Consider the following 26,840-nt stretch of genomic DNA (forward strand, 5'->3'; position numbering starts at 1 on the left):
TATCTGGTGAAGCTGATAAGAGAATTTTTTTTTTTTTTTTAATACCTATAGCAGGGCCAGCCCCAGTGGCCTAGTGGTTAAGTTTGGCACACTCCGTGTCGGTGGTCCAGGGTCAGTTCCCAGACACGAACCTACACCACTTGTCTGTCAGTGGCCATGCTGTGGTGGCAGCTCACATACAAAAAGAGGGAGATTGGCAGCAGATGTTAGCCCAGGGTGAATCTTCCTCAGGAAAAAATAAAAAATAATAAAATAAATAAAAGAGCTTAAAAAAAGATCTTGAATAGGTAGCAATAACCAAAAAAAAAAAATAAAAATACCTATAGCATTCATGTATAAACCACACAATGTATATTATAATCTTGGCTAGATATATATCATACTAAGGGCTAATATTTGGCACAGAAGATAAAAAACATGCTGATATTTTCACTGTGACTAAAAGATCATTAGACCACATATTTTATTAAAATGTTCATTTAAAGATATTGATTGAACCTCTTTCTAGAAACGTAAAGTTTGTATATATTATCATTTATCAGGCTGACTAACTTATCTAAAATTGCCTGTCACTGAGTCACACAGTTAGATATAGTTGCACAATATCTGGTGATCTGGAATAAGAGTACACAGAATATAGGCCATGTGGCACACACGAAATGCACTTTGGAGGCCTTGTCCTTTGAGGAGGACAGCTCAAAGAAATAAGCTGTCATCTGAAACTGAATTTTCCTGGTGAATTTGAGTGCTGATCAGGAGAGACACAGCTATCATATGAATTCAAGGTAAGCCAAAAACAATGTTTTCAAATACAAACTCCAAATCCAAAGCCTGCTCATATTACAAATCCAATGCTAGCAATTCAAGCTGCTTCTCACATGGATAGTTCTCTTTATTGTGTTCCAAGATGAGTAGCAGAGGGGATTTTTTAATGTAACAGTTGTTATTGAGTCTCTCAAGCAATGGAAGGCAAGCAGGCTAGTAAAAAAAAACTTTAAACAAACACTATGTAGGTAGATAATGAATGATAATTAATGAATTCAGTATCTATCACATATTTAACATTTTTTAGTACTGAAAGTCTTTCATCATAATTAAGAGATGCCCATACATGCTGAGGATTTAACTCTAAATCCAACCAAAATACTAATGGTAAATAACTTTAGGGAAAATAAAAAACACTGAGACAACATGACAAGAAGATTTACAATTAAGGTTTAACAAAAAGCTTTAAATCAGCCATAAAGAAGATCTGCTCAGAATCAACTCACTACATCAAACTCCTCCATTTCTCCCATCTTACACTGACATTGAGTTCTCATATCTTTGCTGCTAGAGGTTGTTCACTTATCTTAAGTATCATTCAATTTAAATCATTAGATTAGCCATCAGGCAAAATAAGTACCAAATCTGTCAGCCTTAAAACTGTTTCATTAGTTACTATCAATTAAAATCACCTGCTGCCTTCATAGCACAGATACCAATAAAATGGAAGTTGCCCATCAGAATGGACTATGAGGCAGCTGTTCTCCTGTCTCTTCCATGAACTGGGAATTCTTAAACAAAGTACACCCCCCCAAATCAATGCATAGTAACTTTATAAAATTAAAGACTTCCCCAGTACTTTGAGAAGGTAAATAATAGTTTGATATGATAAATATTGAGTGTGTGTCCTGAAGAATGTTATTTAGCTACTCACATAATTATGAAATGTATTTCCCAGAGAGCACAGTGAAGATTAATTAAACCAGACACAGAAGACCACTTAGGATAGTTAAGCCAAATGTCCAGGGCCTCTGTGAGAGATGGCAAAGAAAAAGCCATCCAGAAATTAAACATCTTTCTTTTATAGTTCTCATTCTTGGCTGAGCAAGGCACCTACCAAAACATGATCCTATTAACTTCCTGGCTGACTTCGTGGGCCCTCCATCTGATTCCATTAATACACTAACAGCTGCAGGCTTTTAGTAAGCACGTGCTTTTTAATGGCAATGCCACAGATTACAAGGCAGGAATCATGTTCTCCTTCCTGCTACATTATGTATATTTATTGCTGAATCAAATCAATAGCAAGTTTCTTTTAAAAGTTTTGAGATTCTAGTTATCTTTAAGGAATTAGCTTGTGTGCACACATATACACACACATGCACAGCCTACTGACGAGAAAAAGGATAAGAAAACTTCAATAGCTATAGAAGCCATATTTTACCAACTGTTAACAGAGAGGACCTTAATTGTTTTAAGAATTATTTTTTAATTTCAAAAGTGGTACATAGACTTCTGCTTCCAGGAAGATGAAGTAGGATACTTTTCCCTACTCGTCCCACCAAGTACAACTAAAGTCCCTGGACATTATATATAAAAAACAAATAAGAAGATTCTTCAAGGTGTAGAGAAGAAAATAGACCAGCTAGGGACCTCAGAACCCAAGGCAGGATATGGTCGGGAACTCCACAGATTCTCTTTTTCCCCTCATGTATTCCAGACTTGGAAATAAACAAGCCAGCAACCCATAAACACGAATGGGCACAGACCAATAAAGCTCCCCAAAAGACTGCTCTCTCTAGCCAAAGGACTAGGAAAGGGGCAGCCTAGCAAGACAGAAAATTTTTAGACAATAACTGCTTTACTCCAGCCAAACATCACAGAAAAAAAACTGGCTCCACCCACACCAGCAAAAGTTGAGTGGGGAGTCTAGACTTCTACCCTTGCTAGGCTGCAACAAAGCACCCCAACCTCCTTCTTGGGTGGTGTCAGAGAACACCAAGCAGAGAGCTGGGAATTTTCATCTTTTCATCCCCATAGGGCAGTAACAAAGCCCCCTCCCCATGATGTTAGTGGAGACCACATGGGGAATTGGACATCAACCAACATATGGCAGTAATGAGTCCCCTCACTACCACCTCCCTGCTGGAGTGGCATCACTGGAGGCCAAGTAGAGGGTCAGAACTTTCACCACTGCCCATCAGTAATGAGGCCACCCCCACTAAAGTATTAGTGGAAACCATATAGGGAGCTGGAACTCCCATACCATCCCAGCAGTTATGAGGAACCCCTTCCTTGGGTATCAGTGGAGGCCAGTGAGGAACCTAGACTCTTATCTCCCACAAGGCAGTAACAAGGCAGCACCCTCTGTTCCCCTCTCCACTAGAATAGTATCAGAGGAAATCAGCTAAAACAAAGTTTAAATAAGACTCTGTCTTAATATCAAAAATGTACAGATTTCAGTCAAAAATCACTTATATTAAGAACCAGAAAGATATAAAACTGAGTAAAAAAAACACATGCCAACACCAAGATGACAAAGATGTTAGAATTATGACAAAGATTTTAAAGGTGCCATCATAAAAATTCTTCAACAAGCAATTATGAACATGCTTGAAACAAATGAGAAAATAGCCTCAGCAAGGAACTATAAAGTCACAGCAAAGAGCTAGAAGACAAAGAAGAATCAAATGGAAATTTTAGAACTGAAAAATAAAAAAAATAAAATAAAAAGCTCACTGGATAGGCTCAACAGTCAAATGGAAGAGATAGAGGGGAAAACAAAAGGCAGTGGATATTTAGATAGAACAACACAAATTACCCAATCTGAACAAGAGAGAGAAAAAAGACTGAACAAATGAATGTATAGTGCCCCAGGGACCTATGACTATAACAAGTGATCTAGCATTCAAAGTCTCAGGAGGAGGAGAGAAAGAGGGCAGGCTAAAAAGAACTGAAAGAAATGATGGCTGAAAACTCCTCAAATTTGGAAAGAGACATAAAACTACAGATTCGAGGAGCTGAGTGAATCTCAAATAGGATAAACCCAAAGAAATCCACACCAAGACACATCATAATTAGACTTCTGACAACCAAAAGGAAAGAAAAAATCTTGAAAGCAGCCAGAGAAAAATGACAGCATACCTATAGAGGAAAAAAAATTTAATTGACAGCAGATTTCTCCTTAGAAACCATAGAAGCCAGAAAGAAGTGGCACATTTTTCTAGCACTGAAAGAAAGGAACCATCAATCCAGAATTCTATGTCCAGTGAAAATATTCTTCAGGAATGAAGAGAAGAGTCACTACATTCACAGATGAAGAAAAACTAAGAATATGTCACAAGCCAACCTACCCTAAAAGAAAGGCTAAAGGAAATTCTCTAAAAGAAAGAAGCTTGGAACACCAGGAAGGAAGAATATGATAAGTAAAAATGAGGATAAATACAATAGACTTTCCTTCTCTTCTTCAGTTTTCTAAATTATGTTTGACAGTTGAACTTAAAATTATAACACTATCTGATGTGGCTCTAAATGTATGTAGAGGAAATATTTAATACAAATATTATAAATGGAAAAAGATAATGAGACATGAAGATTCAGGTTTCCTTTTTTTTTTAATTTATTTTTCTTTTCCCCCAAAGCCCCAGTAGATAGTTGTATGTCATAGCTGCACATCCTTCTAGTTGCTGTACGTGGGATGCGGCCTCAGCGTGGCCAGAGAAGCGGCACGTCGGTGCGCACCCGGGATCCGTAGCCAGGTCGCCAGCAGCGGATCGCGCGCACTTAACCGCTAAGCCACGGGGCCTGCCCAAGATTCAGGTTTCTACACTTCACTTGAACTGATAAAATGACCACACTGGTAGACCACAACAAGTTATGTACATATAATGCAATACCTAAAGCAACCACTAAAAAATCTATACAAAGAGTTACACTGGAAAACACTATGAAGATGCCAAATAGAATTCTAAAAATGTTCAAGTAACCCACAGGAAGGCAAGGAAAACAAATGAAAAATAGAACAAACCAAACAAAAAATAAGGGCAGACTTAAGACCTAACATATCTATAATTACAATAAATGTAAACAGTCTAAATACACCAATTAAAAGACAGAAATCAGCAGAAAATATGACTCAACTATATACTGTCTACAAGGAACTGACTTCAAATATAAAATTACAAGCAGGTTGTAATCCTTCTCCCAAGGATGGGAGAAGATATACCATGCACACATTAGTCAAAAGAAAGCAGGAGTGGCTATGTTAATATCAGATAAGGCAACATCAGGGCAAAGTAAGTTACCAGAGACAGAGAGGGACATTATAGAATGATTAAAGGGGAAATCTACCAAGAAGACATAGCAGTCCTAAATGCGTATATACAACAGGGCTGCACCGTATGTAAAACAAAAACTCATAGAACTGAAAGGAGAAATAGATAAATCACAATTATATTTGGAGACTTCATAACACCTCCCTTTCAACAATTTATAGAACAACTAGACATAAAAATCAGTGTGGTTTTTTTATTTTGAAATTTAAAATGTTTAAAAAGATACACAAGCAAGGGAATTGTATGTCTTAAAAAATAATTTTAAAACAAGCTCTTAATGGCCTTGCGAAATAGAACAGGGATGGCAGGTAATAAAGTAGAACCAGCCTACTATATCATGAGGATCAGCTTCCCTAAATGAAGGTCTACTTTTTCTTTTTTTAGTGGCTAATGAAGAAACACAAACTTTCAAAACTTTCTTGCAACGAACTGAACTAGGAAGGTACTAAAAACACAATACATTTATTTAAACTGTTACTTTTCATAATTCATTGAATCTTATCACACGTCAATATCTTCATTCTATTATCTCATTGGGTACATTCATTACATAAAACTTCATATAAAATTAAAGAATTAAATTACAGCTAAGAACATAGACGTGATCTGTGTGAGAAGATTCACCAGCATGCAGCCTAGTCCCTAATGTGGTTATTTTTTCAGTTTCATGGGCCTCTCAACCTTAGGCTCATTTTCATTTTAGAGAAAATAAAGTGGCTCCTCTGAGCTCTATCCCACTGAATGCTCAGCCCCTGAATTATCGGTTTGTGTTGACCCAGTGGTACCTGTCCACTCGGTGTATAGCAGGCCTATGACCCTTAGGGTTCTTATGCAAAGCATGATAAGCATTTCCTAGGAGGCCCATACGGGCATCCACCATATTCTTTTTGCGGGGGATTTGGAACCAAGATTGAAAGGGCCGTTTCAAATTCTCAACCTGGGGGGAGAAAAGGAAAAAGAAAGGGCATGAAGATCTTTTGTAAACTAATAAACTAGTTCTAAGGACTAAATACAAACCCATAACTCAGAAGTTAAGCTTTTCAAAAGCATATGAAGTACAATGAATAGAAATCAAAGTAGATAATTATCTTTGGAAAATTGGCTAGTGTTTGGGGGGTATAAAATAAGTCACATCTTGTAACAAAACTAATTCTTTAATCCAACTAAACTACTTAAAAACACATTTATTCAAATTTGTGTGTATTCTTGGGTTCTCCTCTACCCCACCACTACCTCACTGGCCCAACCCACAACTATCTCATCATGATCTCTAGAGCCAAGGGCTAGAAATATCCATTGTTAAACATCTCAGATGACCTATACATATGTTTTGCAGTCCACACTCTGCAAGGACATCACTCTAAGAGAATATATAGCTGACTATAGATCTGATCCCTAGATGGAAGATCTTCCTAAGCATAAAAATAGAATTAAGGGCAAATATTTCACTACATAATTTTAACTTTTTATACATATAGGACTATATATAAATCTATATAGTTTAGAAAACTAAACAAACTAGAGAGAAAAATATTGGCCAATAATATGACAAGGGGTTAAAATATTCCTAACCTTTGAAGAGCCTATAATAATAGTAATACATTGGGACCTCAAATGATAAATGAGTGAAGAAGAGAAAATTCATAAGACAATAAGTACCCAAAACATTTGGGCACATGGATATTGTTTTTTGAATGTTTACGTAAATTAATGATATCTAACAGATAGCATTTTTAGGCAATTTTTTTGTGTGTGTGTTTGTGTGTGTGTGTGTGTGTGTGTGTGTGTGTGTGTGTGAGGAAGACCAGCCCTGAGCTAACATCTGATGCCAATCCTCGTCTTTTTTTTTTGCTGAGGAAGATTGGCCCTGGGCTAACATCCATGCCCATCTTCCTCTACTTTATATGGGCCACCGCCACAGCATGGCTTGACAAGCAGTGGTCAGTGCGCATGGGAACCCTGGGCCACCAAAGTGAGGCACGGGCACTTAACCACTGCGCCACTGGGCCAGCCCCACTTAGGAAATTATTTTTAAATGAGAATACCCCATTTTAGGGAAAATGATAAAACAGACACTCTCACATAGAGCTGATTAGACTACAAATAAATACAACTTTCTAGAAGGTATTCTGGCCATCTATTAAGAACAGTCAAATGTCCATACCCAATGACCCAGTAATTCCATGTCTGAGAATCAGATCTCCAAAAATAACGTAATTCAGACATCTCTATAAAAATTATCAGATTGTTATATCACAACAATGTGGAAACAATGTAGATGAATGCCAATAATAGATTAACTAGGTAAATTACAAGAGAAACAAAAGAATATTAAAAAAAAATTTTTTTTAACTGCTCTGCTGGTGGGAGTACAGACCTTTGACCATTTCTTAATACTACGAGTGGAATGTTATTTTCTATTGGCAAAAAAGCCCACCAATTTTAATATTTAATTCTGAAGCAATTTAGGTGAAAGGAAACTTATGTATGTTCAAATACTGTATGGAGAAACAGGACTACAAAAGACTGTGTAGATCCTAAGCACTCAGCCAACTAGAGGGACTACATAAAGAAGGAAAAAAAACAGAAAAAGTTTTTCCAGAATATTAATATTGTAATTTTAACCTATAAAGCTTAAAACTATAAACTTTTGTTTTTTCTATGTTTTTCCATGTTTTCCAATTGTTTCTCTGCTTTTACAGTAAGCATATTCTTTTTAGAATTAGAATAGGAAAAATATACAGAGAGAAGAACTGGAACACACTTTACCTGATAAATACTCTTTGGATTGTTGACTTTAGGAATAATCTGAGGTTCTTGGTTACAACCTTCTTCATCGGAGAAATTGCCCGAGTAGTCGTCTAACGAGGCTCTATTCACAGCATAACTGATTTGTTGGGAGAGTTCCCATTCCTCCCATCTGTCTTTAAAAGAAGCAACTGTAAATGGATGATTTTTCTCACCATACCTAAGTAGGAAAGGAAAATAAAATATTCACTAGGGATTCAACTTCTCACACATTTTATCTCTAATCTTCTCTAGAGACAACTCACAAAAAGAGTTCTTTTAAAAAAACAGATTGAAACGGCTTAACAGCAAAGCAAACCGAGAGATATTATGATATTCAGCTGCTACACTGTTGTAATTTGTGGGGGTGTTCTGTAAGAGCTATCTTGGTTAATTGCTCAGAAAAAGACAAAGACTAGTTTCTTTAGTTTCAGCTAATGGACTCTGAATTGCCCGATAGTAGATAATTCCTCTTCCCCCTTGATACTGCCTATAATACTCAAGACATTATAATCTATGGTTGGCAATAGGGTGCAGTGATTAAAGTCAAATTTCAAATACTATGCAAAATCTTTGTGCATCCCACTCCATCCACTCCTAATGGAAGTCTGTGTTATCTAATAAAGTTTGCATCTAAAATCTTGGGGCCGGCCCTGTGGCGTAGCAGTTAAGTGTGCACACTCTGCTGTTGGCGGCCCGGGTGCGGATCCCGGGCTCGCACCGTGGCACCACTTGTCAGGCCATGCTGCGGCGGTGTCCCATATAAAGTGGAGGAAGATAGGCACAGATGTTAGCCCAGGGCCAGTCTTCCTCAGCAAAAGGAGGAGGATTGGCATGGATGTTAGCTCAGGGCTGATCTTCCTGACAAAAAAAATTAATTAATTAAAAAAAATAAAATCTTAACCAACCAGTGCCCTCACTGCTAACCTAAGGCTTTAGAGCATCATCTTTCACAAAGGTGTATAGAGCTGACTGAATAATCTAAGGTTTCCAGGGGTCACAGAACACACAGACTAACTCCAATGAAATTACTCACCTACAGCACACTTCAAAGGGATCTACCCATATGGTCATCTCCTTTGGAAGTCCCAGGTGAGAAAAATCCACATTACTTTCAGCACAAGCCCTTTCTAGAATGGGATCTTTATTTTGAGTATTGTTTATCCTGATACACCTTAAAAAAACAACGAAAGGGAAACAAAGACGCGGTGACAGGTGCTTTAGCAGGAGAATGATATTGTAGGCCAATTGCCCCAATACACGCAGCTACCACCTCACTCCCACCTTCCCCGACCCCTTCCCCACCCTCCACGGTTTTACAAGGGTAAGCATCATCAACTTTTACACCGTGAGTCAGAATGTGGGTTGCATCACTATATCACACAATTAGTTCATCGAATGTTCACTGCATATCTTTCATGGTAAACATAAGTTAGAAATTGTTTAACCCACCTCACATAAGGGGGTTTTCTCTATAATTTTCAGCTATGCTGTCACCTACTGCATCTCTTTCTTTCAAGCCCACATTCAAACAAATAAATTTGAGCCCATAAAACTTTTGTGACTTACAGACTGCCAACAAAATCATTGCCGATGGTTATAGCTTGCTTGTTGCTTCCCTTTGCCATACCACACACTAACTCTCACCTGAAGGCTTGCCCCTTAGAAGGGCAATCTGAGTGCCAGTGACTTCTGTATGTTTCAAACAAGATTGTAATTAGCTTTTCTGCAAAGTCTTCTATTTGCTGTTTACTCAATTTATCATGCTTTTTCACCAATCTTGTGACAAAGAAAACCGTTGTTGCAATTTCATCCCTCATGATTCGAGAAAAACTTACAGAAAGTCTGCAAACATTAAAAGGAAACAAGAAGAAATTAAAGAGAAACAAGGATCTAACTTATCAACATGTAATTGCCATTTGGAAATTTTATATACCTTAAATTTAAAACAGAAATCACTTGCTAGTCTTTAATGAACTAAATAAGTACATCAAAAGAAAAAAATCTTTTTAAAACTTTAATACACTTAAGAAACAAATGAGACATGATTATGCAACTTAAGTAAAAAAAAAAGTCCTAATATGGGGCAATAAATCACACCAAGCACTACTTTTTAAAAACATTTACGGAGAGCAAAAACATTTCAGGATACAGTAGTTCTAAAATGTGACTCAGGTTGCACACTTGAAGTAAAAGTTAAGGTTAATCAAACATATATTATCCTTACCAGCAAAAGCTCTTCAGCCTCACCAAAAAGCGAGCCAGAGTTAGAAGACACTCTGACCCACACCTGTTCTGTTAGTTTTAGGCTGAAGTTTATATAAGCCTGGGCCCCAAAGCCTGAGAGGTGCTTAACCTTACACAGGTGTGTCTTTTAGGATAATCAGATAGCTTTTTCCAGGTCCCCATCAGATTGCTCCTTAGCAAATGTAGAGTGAGTTCTTTATTTAAAGTGGTTAAAGATGTTCAAACTGGATTTATCTTCTATTTTGCTATTAAAGTCTTATCTTTTATGATATAGATTGAGAATCAAGCCTTCTCCTTCCGTATGCTAATATCCTACCTTCCAATAACTTTATCCTAATTGTGACTGTCAACGTATTAAAGAATTTTGTTGTGGATCTTTTATAAAACTTAAGACAACTTTCTTTGAACAATCATTACATTAACTACACACAGTTTTTACTAGAATGTTTATTGGTAAAATAAGCAGAAGAGATCTCAGAGCTTATCTAGTCTCACTGGTTCTCCAAGTGTGGGTCACCGACCACCTCACTTGGACCCACTGGGCTGCTTGTTAAAAATGCAGATTCTTGGACCTTATCCCAGATCTACTGAATTAGCACTTCTAAAGGTGAGGCCTGGGAATCAGTATTTAACAAGTTTCCCCAGGTGATTCTTATACCCACTAAAATTTAAGAACCACTACACTTGATATAAGTCTTTAAATCCACGGTAAGTGGTCAGTCAGTTTCTTCAGCACGAAAAAGAATTCATTCTCTTACAAGAAAGCCCATTTCATTTCTAAAATGCTCCGAATACCAGGCAGTCCTTCTTCCCCATGAGGAGCCAAATGCACCTCTTTGATTCTATGTGCAGCCTAGTTTTTCCCTCCGGAACTACGCAGATTGTATCTAACCCTCCACCACATGAAGACACTTCAAATACCAGCATTCAGCCTCCTCTGAGTCTTCTCTTTTGGAGTGCTAACTATTCTCAGCTTTTTAACAGTTCTTCCTATAGACATGATACTCAGACACTTCACCGTGCTCGGCACTCACCTCTGGATGAGTTCCAGGTAGGTCAGTGATCCTTTTTTAAAGTGTGGAGCCCAGAATCACACACAATGCTCCAGGTGTGCTCTGCCATTACAGAGTAGAGTGGGACTGTCACCTCCCTTGCTCTGAATTACAATCAATAGTGTATTAAAGCACCTGGCTGGAGCCTGCCTGGTAGTTATTACAGGAAAGCTGTACAGCAGAGTAGTTAAGAAATCAGCTATAAAGTCAAGTGTTGTGGGATTGAATCCCAGTCCTTAGCTTTCTAGAAACTTGGGGAAGTTTCTCAACTTCTCTAATCTTCAAAATCTCATCTGTAAAAAGGGGGTAAGAAGAGTACCTAAGGCCTTGGAATCAGACTGCCAGATTTAAATCCTACCTCAATTTACTGTGTGGCCTTAGCAAGTTATTTAAATTCTCTGTGCCTCAATTTAAAAGAAATAACAACAGTACCTACTTTGTAGGGTTGTTATGAGAGTTAAGTGTAAAATGTATGAAATAGCACATGGTACTCAGTAAATGCTCTGTAAATGTTAGATATTACTACTACTAGGACAATTACCATACTACTACTATTGTCTCATGAGGTATTTGTCAACATTAAATTATATGAAGCATTTAGTAGAGTGCCTCGCATATAGTAAGTGCTCAAAAAGTGGTAGTTTGTCTTATTAATAAATATAAGTTTATATTTATCATTTTATTATGTTTTTTCTAATGTTTTGTGGATTAAGTGGCATATAAAACAACTACATATTGCAGCTATACCTGTCATATTTCATTGTGTTAAATTTAGACCATCACTATAGGGAATCGAGATTATTTGTGACTCTGATTTTGCCCTCCAATAAATTCTCTTATCTTTTTGGCTACCTGTTATCTGTAAATTTGACAAGAATGTGTCCTGCTACAAGTAATGACTAAACAAGCTGAATAGGATAAAGATCAAGCAGAGTGCTTTCACAAAATCCAAGTGACTCTGGAACACATTGGGATATATTCTAGAGAGAGCTGCAAGGACATATTTTTTAGAAGTCATTCTGTGTCCTAATTGTTTACAGTAATATTAGTACTACTATTTTGAAACTATCATATATATATACAGAGAGAGAGGAAATAGAATAGGGTAATGCAAATATTTACTTTAACATTGTTATGTACTAAAATGTCCAATGTAAGAAAAAAGAGATAAAAGTGTAAAATCAAAGAAATTAAGTAAAAATTCTATAATGTTAAAGTTGAAGTGGCAATATTAATATGAACTTGTGATTTTTTTCTTCTCAAAAATACATATTTTAGTTCTGTCCACTGAAAAGGCCTAGAGTCAATAAACAATCCTAACACTCATTTTGTGATCTCTAAATACCATTTCCCACTTAAAAAAAACAATCCTTGGAGAAATGGCTGATTCCAGTTCTAGTTCAGGTAATACATTAGATGAGACTGGAATGAATTATACCAGAAAGCAAGGAAGCTATACAAAGCCAATGGGTCATGTCAAAAGACACAAGAGCCAGGGCTGGCCCAGGGGCATAGTGGTTAAGCTTACGCACTCCACTTCGACGGCCCTGGGATTCACAGGTTCAGATTCCAGGCACAGACCTACACAGAGCTCATCAAGCCATGTTGTAGTGGTGACCCACATAGAAAATAGAGGAAGACTGGCACAGATGTTAGCTCAGGGACAATCTTCCTCACCAAAAAAAAAAAAAAAAAAAAGACACAAGAGCCTACATGAAGAGCTCCCATTGGCCAAAGATAAGCCATTTTGAATATTGTAACAGATACTGAGGTCCTTCAACCAGTTCCCTTCTTCGAGGGCAACACAATCATCCCCCAACTGCTGGTATGATCAGATGGTGATGATACAGCTCATAGCTGTATCTCTCATTGGGAATTGCTCTCACAAACTACCTCAAGGTAAGTTATCTGCCCACCAAGGGGTGGCCTGCAGACACGGTTAATGTGGGGATACAAAAACGTGGCCCGCTTGCCTTAATTTGCAACAACTCTGAAGGGCCATCCCATCTCTGGAGCTCCGCATAAGACGGCTGAGGCCTCAATTGTGACTGCATCACTGCCCACCTCTCCCTCTGCCCAATCCTCTCTTTCTCACTCCCTTATGAGTATGTCTCTCAAGAGGAATCCCCAGTAAACTTACTGCATACGACTCCAAATCCCAGAGTCTATTTCTAAAGAACCATTCTAAGACAGTTTATACCAGAATGTTTTAAGGAAGCAGACTCTAAAATGTGATTTTGGAGAAGGGTTACTCACCTGCTGGCTGGAATAAAAACCTCATTGCTAGTGGTAGTAGAATACAGATATGGATGGCTCCTGGCATGCTGGAGTGGTATAACTGTTAAAACTTTCACCAGTGATGAGCTGAGATTAAATATAGATATTAGGGGGTGCACTGGCCAGTGTAATATCTTTGATGCTTAAGAGTTATGAGAAATGATAATATAAAGACTATGGAAATGGATGGCTGAGCACCTTGATATCTAGTAATGAGACAATTTAATAAGGCTAGTTCAATTCAATTCAGTAAGTATTTAAGTTTCTACTACATGCCCAGAAAATAAAAGTGCAACTGGGACCTTAATAATCCTCCACTTTCACAGTATCTTATTTATTTCAGCCTTCCATGATATATTTATTCCTTTTACTCAACTGCAGGAGTTCCAAACTGCTGCTCTTTGGAATCACCTGAATATCTTTTAAAAATACTGATGCCTGACTCCTACCCCCAGAAATTCTGATTTAATTGGAATGGAATGCAACCTGGGTATCGGGAGTTTTAAAAGCTCCCCAAGTGACTCTAATTTGCAAGGAGATTTTAAATTTATTTTACACTTTTGATTGCTTAGTAATGCCTTAAACTTAGCAAAGATTATTATGACAAATCTGCATCATTTATTCTCATCTTTTCTAGAAAACTTTTGCAAAGATTATTTTTTAAATGTATGTTAGAAGTAACAAAATTGAAAATCAGGACAACTACTCATATATTGCTGAAATAAAATTTGCTTCAGAACTAAAGGCAACATATGCATTAGCACACACTCAAATTTTTCCTTTTCAAATGGTTAGTGTTTGCATTTACAATATTAAATGGTGCCAGGTGCTTAATAATTCTTTCACGATTTCACCTTCCTGGATGACATACTGTTCTACTGCACTCTGAGTTGGTGAAACACATTAGCTGATGAGGCTTTGAACCCTCTCGTAGCATTATTTTCTGCAACAGGCCCAGGCAAGCCTTGGAAGTTATGAATAGAATAGTAGAATAGCAATGTACTTAGATTTCAGGAAAGAACAATCAAATAGAAACTAAACATCACTCAAGACTTCCTTCAGTTGCTTGTTCATGATGATTTTAAACACTTTATTTACATCACCTCCTACACATTAATGACAACCATACCTTCTGCTATAGTTAACATTCACTCAGTGTCTATTTACTGACTATCTACTACATATTAGACACTGCTAAGTGCTGTGGGGTGAAAAAGATTCAACTTTCCTTCCAAGAGTTTTATAATCTGGAGAAAAAAATCAGATATGTATGCAAGTGACTATTTGGATATAGGGTTTGAGAAATGGGGTACTCAAAAATTACTCCAAGTTTCAAGCATAGTAACCAAGACAATAATGTGATCATTGAAATGAGTGAGTTCAGCAGAAGAGCCAGCATAAAAAGAACAATGGTTGGTTCAGATTGAGTTACACTGAGTTTTCGACGGCAATTAAACACCCAAGTAGTAATGATCATTGAAAGGATATTAGAATTTAGCAGAAGTTCTAGCCTAGGACAGCCTAAGCCAACCTCATATTTAAGTAGAATAGAAAACGGCTGCTAAAATTTGAAGACAAGAGACAGTTCTTCCACTGTTTTTATGTAATGCCCAAAATCCCATTATGAGACATTTATTCCTTTGATTAAGACATTATCTTTCCAGGATTTCCTTCTGAAAATGTCAAATGAGTTCTCCATAGTAGAACAAAAGGATCATGTTCTGTCTGGGGACGTTTGGAAGAGGAGAGGAAGCCTGGGGAAAAGCACCACAGAAAACGGGGGAAACATGAGGTTTCTGGCCATTTGGAATGAGGGTGAAGAACAGAACGAAGGGGAAGAAGCATCAGAGACATATTTTACCTTCTTATTAAGCCTGTAACAGAGAATCAAATGGTATAAAACATGAAAATGACAAAAATGACCTTGTACATTTAACAGTTTCCAGAACTGCATTTCTTCATTTTAACATGAGGGAATTCAACTTGATAGCTTAGGTATCTTCAAGTCCCAAGTTTCATCAATAAATGTAAACCTTGAAAATCTGATTCTACATTTGTCTTCTTGATTTTAGCTAAACTTCAACTATAAAATGAAATGCATACAACAGTTTAAAAATTGGCAAAATAATTTTAAAATATCATCTAAATTGAACATTAAATTCACCGGACTCGTGATGTTATAACCAGTCTTATAATCAGCCCTATCTGATTTCATTAGCTTCCCTTCCTTAAGCTGCAAGTTACATCCCTAGGCTCATCCATCCATTTGCAAATGCACATCATTGCCAATGAGGGAAAAAATGTAGATGTTTTAGCAAAAATCCCACTTCTGATAGAAAGTGTATTTTTTTGATAACAGCCTGTAAGGAGCACCATTTTATAGAGCAATGAACTGATTCTACAACCCACATATGAACTCAGGCCCATTATGATCAAACTACATATAAAGGAAGTTACATTGTCAAAACAAAATTGCATATACCAAAATGTTACCTAACAAAATTCTAGTCATGCAATGTTATTTGAACCCAAAAGAAATTAAGTTTAGAGCTGCCTAATCTACTAAGTGAAACTCATTTACTGATAAACTAAAGGAATCTTAAACTATATGATGCTTCTTTTTCATAAAGTTACCATCCAAGTGTTTTATTTGCCACCAGCCTTTTTCTTACTTTATTTGTATTTCCTATGTGCATTATTGAGCACTCAGAATTGTAAGTGGCATTGTGCTAGAGAGCACAAAAAGATATATATATCATGCATCAAGTTGGAAACCAAGATAGCCCACTAAAATTACTTCGGGGTGTAAGAAAATGTATATACAGTGCTCTACACTAATAAAATAAATGTGTGCTATATATACCAGCACTCTCTACTATTATAATAAAATGCTAATTTAAAAATGCAATTATAGTATTAGAGAATAATATTCTCTTACTAATGGAAGATACTAATTGTAGAGTGAATATATTAAGTGCAAAAGGAGTTAGAGGAGTATTCTCCAATACTCTGATTGCATTTCATAATTTTTATTTTTTATTTCTTTTTTCCCCCAAAGCCCAGTAGATAGTTGTATGTCATAGCTGCACATCCTTCTAGTTGCTGTACGTGGGACACGGCCTCAGCATGGCCGGAGAAGCGGTACGTCGGTGCGTGCCTGGGATCCGAACCCAGGCCGCCAGCACCGGAGCGCACGCACTTAACCTCTAAGCCATGGGGCCGGCCCAAATATTCTTTTTTTTTTTTTTTTTAACTTTTTTTTTTTTTTTTTTGTGAGGAAGACCAGCCCTGAGCCAACATCTGATGCCAATCCTCCTCTCTTTTTTGCTGAGAAAGACTGGCCCTGGGCTAACATCCATGCCCATCTTCCTCTACTTTATATGGGGCGCTGCCACAGCATGACTTAACAAGCCGTGCGTCAGTGCATGCCCAGGATCCGAACCGGCGAACCCCGGGCTGCCGCAGCAGAGCGCGCTCACTTAACCGCTTGCGCCACTTGGCCGGCCCCTTGATTGCATTTCAAAATTAGCATTTTATTATAATAGTAGAGAGTGCTGATATATATAACACATTTATTTTATTAGTGTAGAGCATTGTATATACATTTTCTTACACCCTGAAGTAATTTTAGTGGGCTGTCTTGGTTTCCAACTTCATGCATGATGATTCCCACCAAGGGAATGGCACCAATGAAGGTTTTACTCAGGAAGTAGGACTCGAGCTTGAGACTGAAACAAGCTACAGATGAGCTAAGAGGGGAAGGACCATATGAACTTTACTAAATGTAAGCATGATGAAATCCTTGAGATGTATTCTATGGATGTAGAGAAAATAAAGATAACAATTGACAGTTATGTAATTTTTAAAAGCTAGAGAATAGAAATCCCACCTGGAAAAAAGGGCCTAAGTGCCAAATGGGGAGAGCAGAAATAAAAACAAGAATAAGTAGACATAGACTGATGCTTAAGAGAATGGCATTTTAAAGTATTTTCATTCTTGTAAATGAATTAATTAACCAGATAATCAGTCAATTTCCTCCTTTTGGCTTCATAGAGTCACAGGACACATCCTAGAGCTCTTAAGGAGAATAGACTTTCTTCAATTGTGCACCCAGACTACTTGTTCACCTAAAATTACCTCTGTAAACCTTGAAAATCTACCTGAGGTTTTTTGGAGAGGTGACAGAGGCTAACCAGTGGTGAGCAGTGCCTAGGAAAGTTAATCTGTTTAGTCATAGCCTAGAGAAGTTCATTGCCCCTCCAGTGACTCACTGAATAAAGCCCTGAAATGTTCTGGTAGAGCCAACACAGTCACCTGCTGCCTGATGACTAATTCAACCGACCAAACCTTATGATGTGGTGGTGCCAAGGGAGCAGTTTCCTTTGAATTCGTATGTGTATATGACCCTGTTGAAAACAGCTTTGCTTTTGTGAGAGTCCTCTCTTCTGCTTCTCCTTGTGGACTAACCCTTCTCAAGATGTACCTCCTCCTGCCAGTCCCTAAGTGGGAGATAGATACTCTCAAAGTTGGTCCTCAGCCTTCTGCTTTCCTCATTCTATTCTCTATTCAAGAAAAACCCTTTGCTGTTAGTCACCTACTCTGTCCTCAGTGAACCATAGCACGTGCTGAAGGGTCAATGAAAAATAAGACAGTGTACCTCCCTTGGAGATCTCATTTATCCTCATGACATCAACTATTACAGCTTTAGAAAACTACTAAATCTCTCCTTTCAGTTCTGCCCTCTTTCCAGAGTGCCAGCTCCATATATCTAACTCCACCACAATGTCCTTCCATTACCTAAAACTAAACATGCCTAAACCTAAACACATCATAATTATCCTCTGACTAGATTTGCCTCCCAACGTCTCTATTTGTCATTGAAACCTGAAGGTTAATCTTGTTCTCGCTCTCTTCACTTTAACCAGTCACCAAGTCCCGTGAAATTTCCTTCACATCTACACGTCTACATCACTTCATATCAAGGCTATTAAAATAATCTCCTAAATGGACTTTTAGTCTCCTCTTTCTCTCTCTCTTCTAACCTATGCCAATTAATTAATCTCCATAAAACAACACACTATATAAGTCATAGGTCCTTTGGCCAGAAGAATGAGATTAAAACTCCCTGGCCTGACATTTAAAGTCCTCCATGATCTATCTCCTGCTTACCTGCCTGTCCAATTTTATTTCCCCAGTGGGAACATGCCCATTGCTCTCCCAGTTGACTAGGTATATTACAGCCTCTATGAATATACTTGTGTTTTTCCTTTATAAATTGCTCCTGCTACCAAGAAGATCCACCCTCCATCTTCTTCCTTTATCTACGTCCTGTTTTTCCTTCTAGCTCCATCCCATATTTTCCATATAGCCTTCTCTGTGTCCCAACCTTTGGTGATTTTCCTTTTCCTTTTTCCTAAATGCTGGCAATAATGAAGCTTATGTTAGCATTCAAGAGTCTTGAAGCACCTATTAATCTAACCATCTTGATATTTAATATAATTATATATAATATAAATATATAAATAAATTATTATATTGTATATATTAATATAACTAAAATACTATAACTATCTTAATAGTTACTTGACCATAAATCCCTAGATTGTGGTCTCTAAAGATGGTAAATATGCAACGTGGTTGCTCCTACTGCTAAGCTATAACTAAGGGCTCAAGCAACTTTAATTATAAAGCCTATTTTTTAGATTGTCATTTACTAAAAGATAGATTAATCTAACATTTTCATATTGGAAACAACAGTATTGATTAATCAATAAATATAAACAAGAAGCTAATTAAGAATCTGGTGCACTCTTACTAATAAGAGTACAATGAAATGGAATCAGATTTATAAAATTATAAAAACCGCTGACAGTTCATTTTAGGTAGAAAGAAAATCTCCTCTCATAACCAAACGGATTCATTGCTTTTTAGTTCTTCAAAGGCACTAAGCTGACTTCAATCTAGTCTTCCTTTAACATATAAACTAGTTCCTAAATATAGTATTATAAATGTTAATAAGGTAATTGACATTGACTGCTCTATACAAAAATCAAAACATGGTTTTATATTTCCTAATAGAAAATACTCATTTTAAAAAACAGGTTTAAAAAAGAAGCTGCTAACCTCCAATAATTTCTGATCAGTCTGATTCTTCACTTCTTCCTCCCTAACAACATCCATCAAAAGCTATGGGAGATAGAAAATGTTCAGATGGTGTGTTTGTGTGTGTTGAAAGGAGAGACTAAGTTGTCTCCATCTTTTGTAATTCCTAACTCCCATCACTCTAGCCTTTTATCTAGGAGTGGTAAATTTAGCCAATTTAAATTTGCCAAAGCTAACGCAGAAGGTATTTGTTTTCTGTAGTCTTCCTCGTGTCCTCCTAATCACCAATCTCACCTCCTTTCCTTGGCGCTCCTTCTCCATCACCCTAATCACCAAAAGCCCAGAAATTAAATAAAACAGTAAACAATTCTCTGAAAGGTACCTTCCTGTTGCTGTCTAAAACAAACGCAATCTTCTGTTTGGGCATTTAAAACACCACAAGCATTCTTCCTTAGATTAAATCATGGGTCTCCCTGGTCTCCAGGCATGCCTAGACATGAACCATAAAGGGAACGAGATCCTTGGAGTTTCTCTAGTAACTGCAGGCCAAATCAACAGCAACCCTAAGAACAAGCATTCTTTTTTTTTTTAAACAGAACTAGGCCACACACATTTTCTCTCGTTACTTTCTTAGTTGTACTACTTAAATAGTTGTATTTTTAAAAAATTTATTTCAGTAGGCAATGCATCTTGATGACTTTTATATACGAATTTTCTTTATTTTTTTACTATCTTTGAAGAAAAGTTTTAAAAATCGCAGTTTTAAGGCATCTACTGCAACCATTGCCTTCGATGGCAACAATCCAGCTCAGGTAAGACATGTAAGATGCAACTAATAATCATAAAACATCAATCAGGAGGAGGTATTAAATATTGTATTCGGTAAAAACGACTAACAATTTAAAAGAACAGAATTGTTTTTGTAACTATATCCTAACCAAGACTTATAAGTCTGCATATTGTTAATGGAATGGAGGCTATTTCACTGCTGATTTATATATATATATATTTATAAAATACAAAAATGGCTCTACAGTTAATCTCTAGAAAGCTCAGAGGTTAATTAGCTCTGATTTCAGCATACTGCATGGTGTGGCTTGGTATATTGTACATGTTAAGGGAGTGTGAGGAATTTATGTAATGTGTTCTACATTATGCCTCTCCCAAAGACATGATGAATACAAATTATAGTTAGTTGTTGTAAATGACCTGTCTTTTGCAATTTAACTTTACAAGTTAAGTTTTACAATTAACGTTTTCTGTACTGTATGTTTTATACTTAACTTGGGTTTCTTACTCTTCAATTGGTGTTCACAGAACAAATGACGCATTTGGCAAAAAATGTGCTGTCTTTCATATTCAAAGACAATGCTGTAACTCATGCAAACTCATCCTTGGGAAGTTCTTCTGGTGTTTTAATAGTGTGAGTTTGGAATTTGTCTTGAATGATCTAGATTGCCTGCCCCTATCTATGTTATTGGTGGCATCTGTGAGACCATTTGCTGGGTTTAGGGAATCAATCCATAGCTGGGAAGTTTTCCTTTGGGGAAAATAATTTAGAACTAAGCTTTCAGGGTCAACAATGATATATATATGCTCTATACTGGGTGCATGAAGACCATATGTTGGAGGGGGGGCTCCTTCCAATTGAGTTCTACAAAGTGTGTAATCAGCGAATATTCTTTATCCTCTCCTGATTCATTCATTGAAGGAAAAGAAGGGAAGGAGTAACTAAAGGAAAGAATTATTAGTAGAAGTCTCCCAGAAATCCTCTGTAACTGTCCTCTTTGCCCAATCTATTCTAAACACACACATAAACACATCTACATCACCAAATGTGAAATTGTAAGAATAAGAAAATGTAACTAGTCACAAGACACTGTTTCTTTGGCCTCCACAGCCCTCACCCTGAATGTCCAAATTTAGTCTTGCTTCAAGGATCTACTCAAGGGTCACCTCCTCCATGAACCTTCCTTGATCAATTACAGTTCTCATTGATGCCCCACCCTACCCCCTTCTATTTCTACCCAATTTAGTACTTTATTTTATACTGTCTTGAATGGTAAATAATGTGTGTTCGCTCTGTGTTAGTACTCAGAATGTACACATGGAGGGTGGAATGAATGACCTTAGGTCCTGAACATATAGCAGGTAGTTAAATAAATATGTGCTAGAAGTAGGAACAGTTTTGCCTACAGCTGACCTTGAGAGTACAAAACTGTGGCCTCAATCTCAAGAGGACCACACTGGGATCTAAGTAACAGCTGGCTGGCTCACTAGACTAGAAGATCCGGCCTTCCACCTCATTCAACGGCCCTCCAAGAGTATAAGGGGAGCCCAAGGGGAACACAGGGTGCAGGTGGGACTCTCCAAGGCAGCCCCTCCTGCATGTCAGAGGCTACCCAGGCGTATCTCCATCTGGAAAATTTGAGCCTACAATTTGGTATCTGGCAAGCTGTTTTCCCTGACGGGGATGGGCATGAAAACTAGGTGGGCCGGTGGGGCTTCTTGGGGAGGGGGAGGGGAGAAGCAGATCTTCGTCCCTCCGGCCATATCAGGAAGAAAAATTTCTCAAGAATCTGTGCCTGCGTCTCCAGGTCCTCTTCCCCACCGGGGCCCGCCCTCCGCCCCTTCTCGCAGCTTCCTCCCCTCCCCCCGCCCCTCCCCCCGCCCCTCCCCCATCCACCCCGTCTCGCGCCCGCCCCGCCCCCTCTGCCCGCGGGGTTCCAAGGGCGGTTGGCCCGCCACGGCCACGGTCACTCGGCCATTCGGAGCTGCGGGGCGCACCCGGTGGAGAGAGCCGGCTCTAGGGTTTGGGCTGGGAACTGAAGAGAAGTTTTCTGGGGGCGGGTGGTACCGGAGTGAGGGAGGTGGGAGCCGCGCCCGAGAAAGCAAAGGGGAAAGGAAAGGGGAAGGGGACCTGAGGGGGAGGGCTCTGGGAGGTGCGGGAGATCGCGGGGCAGGGGAGGTGAAGCCAGCCGGCCGGGCGCTCCCGGGAGTCACCTAGTGTGCGGGGGCCCGGCCCTGGGGGTGCAGGTCCCCTCTGCAGCGCCGCCCGCTGGCTGTGCCACGCCAAGTGTGCGCGGCGAGTCCGGCGTGGGCCAGCGCAGCCCGCGGGCCGGGCGAGGGTCCCCAGTGGGTCCGAGGGCGTCCTAGGGGGACCCTCGCCCTGGGTCTCGCGCCCAGGCACTGTCGAGCGTCGCCTCGGGTGAAATGTGGGGCCGAGGCGCGGCCCGCCCGCTCGGGGACACCTCGTCGGCGCTGCGGACCGTCCAGGAGCTGCAGCCCGCCGGCGCCCGGTGCTCGGTTTGTAGGCAGTGTAATTAGCTGATTGTACTCTAGTGCTTACAATCACTAACTCCACTGCCATCAAAACAAGGCACAGCATCACCCGCCGCCCGCCGGGAGGAGGACGCCACCCTCGGCGGCGAACGGCCGACCTGAAACGTCTGAGGAGAAAGCCGCCGCGCTTCGAGATCTGAGGCGTCAGCATGTGTTCCTCGGAGCGCGGCGCGGCGGGCACGTTGTCACAGCGCGAGCAAACCCCTGCAGACTCAGGCGGGCTGCTGCTTCTCGAGAGAGTTAAACTGTTAGCTATCTCCAGGACTAAAAGCAAGATCGGGCAATCCCTTGTAAGGAAGGCGAAATCTGTGGCGTTTAATAGCTTTAATTGTAAGATATGAAGACATTTAAATTGCTGAGAGAAGACCCCTATGTAACGTTTAATGCTGTATACTGTGATTCATTGTGCCTTTTTCATTCTTAGGTAGGGTATTCACCAACCCACCAACTAAAGTGTTAGAACAACCAATGATTTGCCTATCACAACGCATGGGGGCACCAACTTGAGACAAGTTTGTGATGAAAGTAAACCTTTTTTTCTGTGAGTCTAGTTACCAGGCAGTGTAGTTAGCTGATTGCTAATAGTACCAATCACTAACCACACGGCCAGGTAAAAAGATTTGGGAGTTCATCCAAATGAGCTGTCTGTGCATATCAATGGGGGGGGGATTGGAATACCCTATTACCCATTGCCTGCTTATCAATAGCTCAGCCAAGAAAGAAATCAACATTTTAGCTGCTAAATATACGACAGTATATAATAAGTATATTTTTTTAATATATAATTTTTCAATATTCCTTCAGGGTCTTAACCAAAAAAAATTTCAGATGTATTGGGAATAGGGTTTTTTTCTTTAGCTGATCTACGTCATTGTATAGACTTGTGATTATCAATTTTTGAACTATGTTTCTGTGAGACTATTAATATTTTGAAAGAATAAAGTGCCATAACGTCATAAATTGTGGTCATTACCATGTGTCCATTTCCTTTCCTAAGTTGGCTTTCTGATTTCCTTCTCAATTCCTGCCACAGTAATTACGAATTTCCTATCACTGAAATGGTTAAATTGTTCCTGGATTAACAAAATCTCCTGGGAAAGCAATTCACAAGCACTCGTTAATATTTTTATAAGAATACATTAACAAAATTTTTTGTGTTTTATTTTTTATAAGGGGACTGAGTCTACTCATCAGATATATTCCTTCTGTGAAGTAATCATTTACAACTGTTGCAGTCCAGGCAGCTTTTAGTGGGACTGATTAGTAAATGTAGTTACAATTTAATCCAGCTTCTTTCCTAAAATTTGTCTTAAAGGATTCAGGGGGGAAATGTATAACAAAAACTATATACATGGATACCTACCTGACCAGTCCAGACCTCTAGTTCCCATAGGCTAGGATGTTAGCTGCTCTCCAACCAGTGCAGACCCACAACTTCCACATAGGCAATGCTGAGCTACTGGGCAATCTGGTGTGGAAAGAGGGATTGGGGTGGTGGAGCTGGGGAATTGAAAGCTTTATTTAGATATCTTTTGCGGGGGTGGAAGCTGGGAGGTGAGGAAGGCGTGTAGAAGGCTGACAGGATCTGAGAGCTGAATTGCTCCCCCACTGACTCCAACAGGACAGGACACGCCCCAAAGTTCATGTTTTGACTCTCCTATCTCGACTCCAAGGCTTGGACTGGTCCGGAAGCCGGTGATCACTGCAGAAGAGGGCTTCAGATGTCCAGCAAGCGCGTGCTGGACTCCAACGTCCACCGACGAAGCTAAGGGCTTCCAGCCGAGGCTGTTGCCAACTTGGCGGTTCACCAAAGGGCGGGGCTGGGAGACGGGAGAGGGAGCTTGGAGAAGCGTCCTGAGTTGCCATGGAAACGAGGCCCAGCGGCGGTCCTAGCAGCCGAAAAGAGTCCCCTGAAACTTGTCCCCAGGGATTACTGGTGTTCACCGGCTCTTCTGAACAGGATGCCAACTTGGCCAAGCAGTTCTGGATCGCGGCGTCAATGTATCCTCCTAACGAATCTCAGTTGGTGCTGTCCAGAGGCAGCAGTCAGCGTCTGCCCGTGGCGGGGTCCTCTAAGAGCAGTGGGCTCGGTGAGTAGCTGCCTCCTATGGATGATTTCTACCTCCACCATAACTAACCTGGAAGATACCAGAGCCCCTCCAGCAGAAACTGCGAACCTAATTCTAAAATGAAAATCTTTCATTACAAATGTCTAAAACCCTATACAAATGGTTCTTAAACCTTCTCAGCAGTCGTTCCACCCAAAGAGGATCAGTGGTATCTCTGTTACATCTAAACATACATTTTAAAGTATCCCTTAGATTATGGCATTTATTTGCTAAACAGTACAGAATAATCTGGGAAAATGTTATGTGTTGGCTGAAAGGATATTAAAGGTAGTTGTTTACATAATTGAGGCCAAACATGGAAGCCCGGCAGAAAGTTGAAGGCAGAGTCACCATTAGGAACCAAGTTCCCTGACCTGTAAGACCTTAGTAAAGCCAAAGATGTGGAAACTGTTGTTATGCAATTTTTATAGGTGTAGAAAGCTTATGATTTCTTTACTTCCCTTTTATATTTTTTAGGGAAAAATTACTTGCAGCCTTTTTTCCTTGAGAAAGACAGTAAGTACCAAGTTTTATGCCTTTCAACATCCTGATTCCTAGATGCTTCAGAAAATAGGTGATAAGTATAAGCCAGCAACTTTACACTTTGGCATAACTTTCTGAATTGCATGCCAATGAGACCCCCTTCTCAGGGACCACCCTGTTTCTCCAGAGGAAAATTCCTAAATTGAATAGGAATGTAGAAATTGGAATCTCTGATACTGCAAATATGTTATCTTTAGAGACCTTTTCTTGTGTCTGGACTCAGGCTCACCCCTCTTCTAAAGAGACTAGAGGTTCCCTGAAGCCACAGCTAATTAATTCAGTCTCCAATTATTTTTGATTCTGGTTTTTAAAGTTTCAAGACATAGTACGTACTTGTGTTTACCTTCCTACTCTATTACCGTTTAATCTTTATTCAGTTTTATATCAACATTATTGTAAAATCATGATCAAATTATTTCAGACTGAATTTGACTTTATTTCCCTTAGAGAATACAGATGTCATTGCTGAAACCCTAAAGATTCAAGAATCTGAGGAAAAAGAAAAGTATCTCCAAAAGGTGGGTCAGTATTTCAGAAGGTCATCTATTTTCATTAGATTTTCTAAATAATCCCAATTATTCTTCTTTTAACATATATATATAGAAATTTTCTGCTTCTGCTGTGTCAACTTGAGCAGCTGGAAAATGTTTATTAGAATTTTAATTGAAGATTAATAAATTCTATCAGACTTTGGCTATCCTCAGCCTCTGCAAAAGCCCAAAGATGTATAGGAACAATAGAATCAGAGGGAAATGGGGAAGCATGGATTCACGTACTTTCCATTCAATAAGGCCCCAAACCAAATACGATGTTCTAAAAACAGAAATATTGTAAGAACAGGAAAAATCGAACAGAATTGACTCCTTAATAGATCAAAATTAAATGACCAGAGGAATGAGTCTGTCATCTAGAACCGTTTTGACTAAAGGCTGAAATTAAGCATATTGGTGTTTGTTGTCAGAACAACTGAACGTGTCTCTTCTTGGCAGCATTTCTTGTTTACTTCTCCTGATACAGGCACAGCCTTTAACTCAGCAATTAATACAGTGATTTATAGAAACATTTTGTTTGGTTAATGGATAAATTCCATTCCTGTAACTGTTCCTGTGCTGTAAAAGCAAAGATAGGGGATTCGTTTTGGCCTAATATCTTCAATCTTTGGACGTATTGGCAAACTCTGACAGTCTTATCGGGAATTCTACATAAATTACAGAACAATGCCTTTGAGTTTGCTGATCACAGTAATTCACTTTGTGGACTATTGGTGATTCCTCCAAACAAAT

At 39.0% G+C, this 26,840-nt stretch overlaps 2 protein-coding genes across 2 annotated transcripts; one reads left to right on the forward strand and one right to left on the reverse strand.

Moving 5' to 3' along the window:
• Positions 1–5,747: 5,747 nt before the first annotated feature.
• On the reverse strand, positions 5,748–19,992 carry BTG4 (BTG anti-proliferation factor 4). The gene is made up of 5 exons (XM_004427349.3): positions 19,947–19,992; positions 9,534–9,731; positions 8,923–9,060; positions 7,869–8,067; positions 5,748–6,036 (listed from the first exon to the last, which is right to left on the reverse strand). The coding sequence occupies exons 2-5, from the start codon at positions 9,704–9,706 to the stop codon at positions 5,857–5,859; spliced, it is 690 nt and encodes a 229-aa protein (XP_004427406.1). The 5' UTR covers positions 9,707–9,731; positions 19,947–19,992; the 3' UTR covers positions 5,748–5,856.
• A 227-nt stretch (positions 19,993–20,219) lies between these two features.
• HOATZ (HOATZ cilia and flagella associated protein) lies at positions 20,220–26,527 on the forward strand. The gene is made up of 5 exons (XM_087434086.1): positions 20,220–20,376; positions 24,580–24,996; positions 25,492–25,530; positions 26,005–26,075; positions 26,519–26,527. Exons 2-5 carry the CDS (start codon positions 24,771–24,773, stop codon positions 26,525–26,527), a joined length of 345 nt encoding a protein of 114 aa, XP_087290212.1. The 5' UTR covers positions 20,220–20,376; positions 24,580–24,770.
• Positions 26,528–26,840: the final 313 nt, after the last annotated feature.

This window comes from Ceratotherium simum, chromosome 7 (genome assembly GCF_057802395.1).
Source record: "Ceratotherium simum simum isolate JZ-2026a chromosome 7, ASM5780239v1, whole genome shotgun sequence".
Lineage (NCBI taxonomy): Eukaryota > Metazoa > Chordata > Mammalia > Perissodactyla > Rhinocerotidae > Ceratotherium > Ceratotherium simum.